Source organism: Nannospalax galili, unplaced genomic scaffold, assembly GCF_000622305.1.
Source record: "Nannospalax galili isolate Female #2095 unplaced genomic scaffold, S.galili_v1.0 scaffold74, whole genome shotgun sequence".
Lineage (NCBI taxonomy): Eukaryota > Metazoa > Chordata > Mammalia > Rodentia > Spalacidae > Nannospalax > Nannospalax galili.
The window spans coordinates 530,762-533,303 of NW_008335376.1; the positions used below are offsets into that span (position 1 = coordinate 530,762).

At 37.5% G+C, this 2,542-nt stretch overlaps 1 protein-coding gene across 3 annotated transcripts in view; it reads right to left on the bottom strand.

Moving 5' to 3' along the window:
- Ptprb (protein tyrosine phosphatase receptor type B) overlaps nt 1-2,542 on the bottom strand; it is a 129,875-nt gene that overhangs the window by 58,107 nt on the left and 69,226 nt on the right. For all 3 annotated transcript variants that reach the window (XM_008830046.3, XM_008830045.3, XM_008830044.3), the window contains one exon: nt 361-624. In XM_008830046.3, coding sequence (XP_008828268.1) covers nt 361-624 — 264 coding nt within the window. The remainder of the gene's footprint in view (nt 1-360; nt 625-2,542) is intronic.

Genomic DNA, 2,542 nt, shown 5'->3' on the forward strand with positions numbered 1-2,542 from the left:
ACAACAAAACCTCTGGGACACACTGAAAGCTGTCCTTAGAGGGAAGTTTATAGCTCTAAGTGCCTACATCAAAAAATCAGAAAGAACACAAATAAATGACTTAACATTGCAACTCAACACACTTGAAAAGCAACAGCAAATCAGAAGTATTTCTTATACTATTTAAACATAATATGAATTCAAGCCATAAAACTAGATTGGTCTTCCTGTAATTGTGATATCTGCTCACATAAAGAGTCCATAGCAATTTTGTGACATTCACTGATTTTTATCCATTCATTCCTGAAGATACAGCTCTGTGATTCCTGAGTCACACAGCTGTTTGGTCCCTGTGTCACCATATACCCTCAACATCCTTACCTGTCCGCTCTTCGCTGAAGAAATGGCTTTCATATTTGCCACTCCTGGTAGTTATGGTCACATTATAGAGGCGGCCTGGGGTGAGAGAGCTGAAGGAACATTCGCTGACAGACTTGGCAATGGTGAGGGACTGAACCAACTTGCCACCGTGGGAAAGGGTCACCATGTAGTTATCAACATCTCCAGGTGCCGGCAGCCAGGAAACGCTGAGGTAGTCATTACGACCAGAATTGTTGACTGTTACTCCACTCACACTGGAGGGAACTGTGAGTTCAGCAAGGGAGAAAATTGTCAAAGAAAAACACAGTCAGAAGTTTGAGTCAACTACTGTGGTCAGTGAAACTGTGGACTAAGGCAACCTGATTTGATTACATAAGAGGTTATGAAAGTATAAGAATTCCATATTGGCTTCAGGAACTTGAATCCTCTTATAACAAAAGGCTAGGAAAAGAGAAAAACGAGAACAAGGAGGCGTTTGGGATGCCTCATAAGCCCAAGTATGCCGATACTGTATCTTTACGGGGTTGGTATATGTAGAGTGGAGGCATATGTAGGTAGGAGGCATTTTTGCATGAATGTACCAGGACAGTCTTGGAAGGAAAGGGAACAAGCAGTCCAAATGAATTAGTTTGAGCCAAAGTCACCAATAAAACGAAGTTCTTGAGTGAAAAGGAAAAAAAGTTAAATTTTCTAAAGATCTTAGACTCTTGGATACCTTAAACTTTCATGTGATAGAAGTTTTTTAATTCCTGAGGTATTTAGTAGCAAACACAAGTAGCGGCACTGCTATCTTTTGTAAAGCATTTTCTGCCCTCTAGCGGCCAAAAGCTAAAAGCCTATCCTGGAGGCAGGAAGCCTGCAAGCTGGCCAGAGAGAGTTTATGTGCTGAAAACCATCTTCCCCACATCAGCCTCAGTTATCATTTGCTTGTATCAATAAGAGATCAATGCCACAAACATTTACTGGGAACTCTGTATTTTCCAGGTGTATAAAAATGGAAAATATAAGGATTCCTTAAGGTCATTCTGGCTAGAAGTATAAAATGGCACATTAATTACTTGGGGTAAAAAGTTCACTGTATTTTGAAAATAAGTATCTAGTAAATAGTATTTCCATAGGCGAATAGCACAATGAAATCTTACAGTATGTATGGAGTGCACCAATGTTTTTATCATTCCTTGTTCAACTTTTAACTGGTCATTTTCGTATAATTATCAGTATTAGTACATCACATGTAAAGGACAGGATTTGGCTAAGTGATGTCTGAGACTCTCTTCTAATCTAATAAACTCAGATTTTATGAATAAGCCCAAAGTCTGTCTTACACCAAAAATTATGAACAGCACTCTGTTGAACAACTGTGAATATTCTTCTATGTATACGGACATTTTCTAGATTTAAACTTAAACCCTGAGTTGTAAGATTTAGATTCTGGGGATGGAGAGATGGCTCAGGGCAACATTAAGAGCACTGGTTGCTCTTGCAGAGGATCCAGGTTTGATTCCCAGCACCCACATAGCAGCTAACAACCATCTATAACTCCAGTTCCAGGAGAATTGAACACCCTCTTCTGATCTCCACAGGCATGGCATGACACGGGTGTACTTACATACATGCAGGCAATACACTCATACACATAAAATAAACATAACAAATAAAAAATATAAAAAATTTAGGTTCTGGTATATTAATTCTTCCCTCCCTCTCTCCCTCCCTCCCTCCCTCCCTCCCTTCCTCTTTTCCTTCTTTCTCCTATCCATACATCCCTGACTTGTGCTCAAATAATTTTTCTTGCTTTATAAAACTTCTAGAAATATGTAGTCTACTAATAATTTAACTGTTAATACTTTATTAGAAAATATAGAACTATCAGAAGTTTTGCCAAAAGTATATTTCATACCATTAAGATAAAATAGACACAAAACTTACTTGATTTTCCTTTAGAATGAACATTTCTTCAGATTAGAAATGGACTTGTTAAACATATGCTGTCTTTAGTTCAATTATTCTACCATTTTATCTAGCCCAAAAGGATTTTGTTTGCTTATTTCAACTCTGTGGAAGCTTATGTGAGATGTAAGAAAATATTTCAAAATGATTTCAGTATTTACCAACATTTCAAGTATTTGAAGAACAGTAGTGATTACCAGTATGGCTTTAGCCATTGAATTATTTATAATTT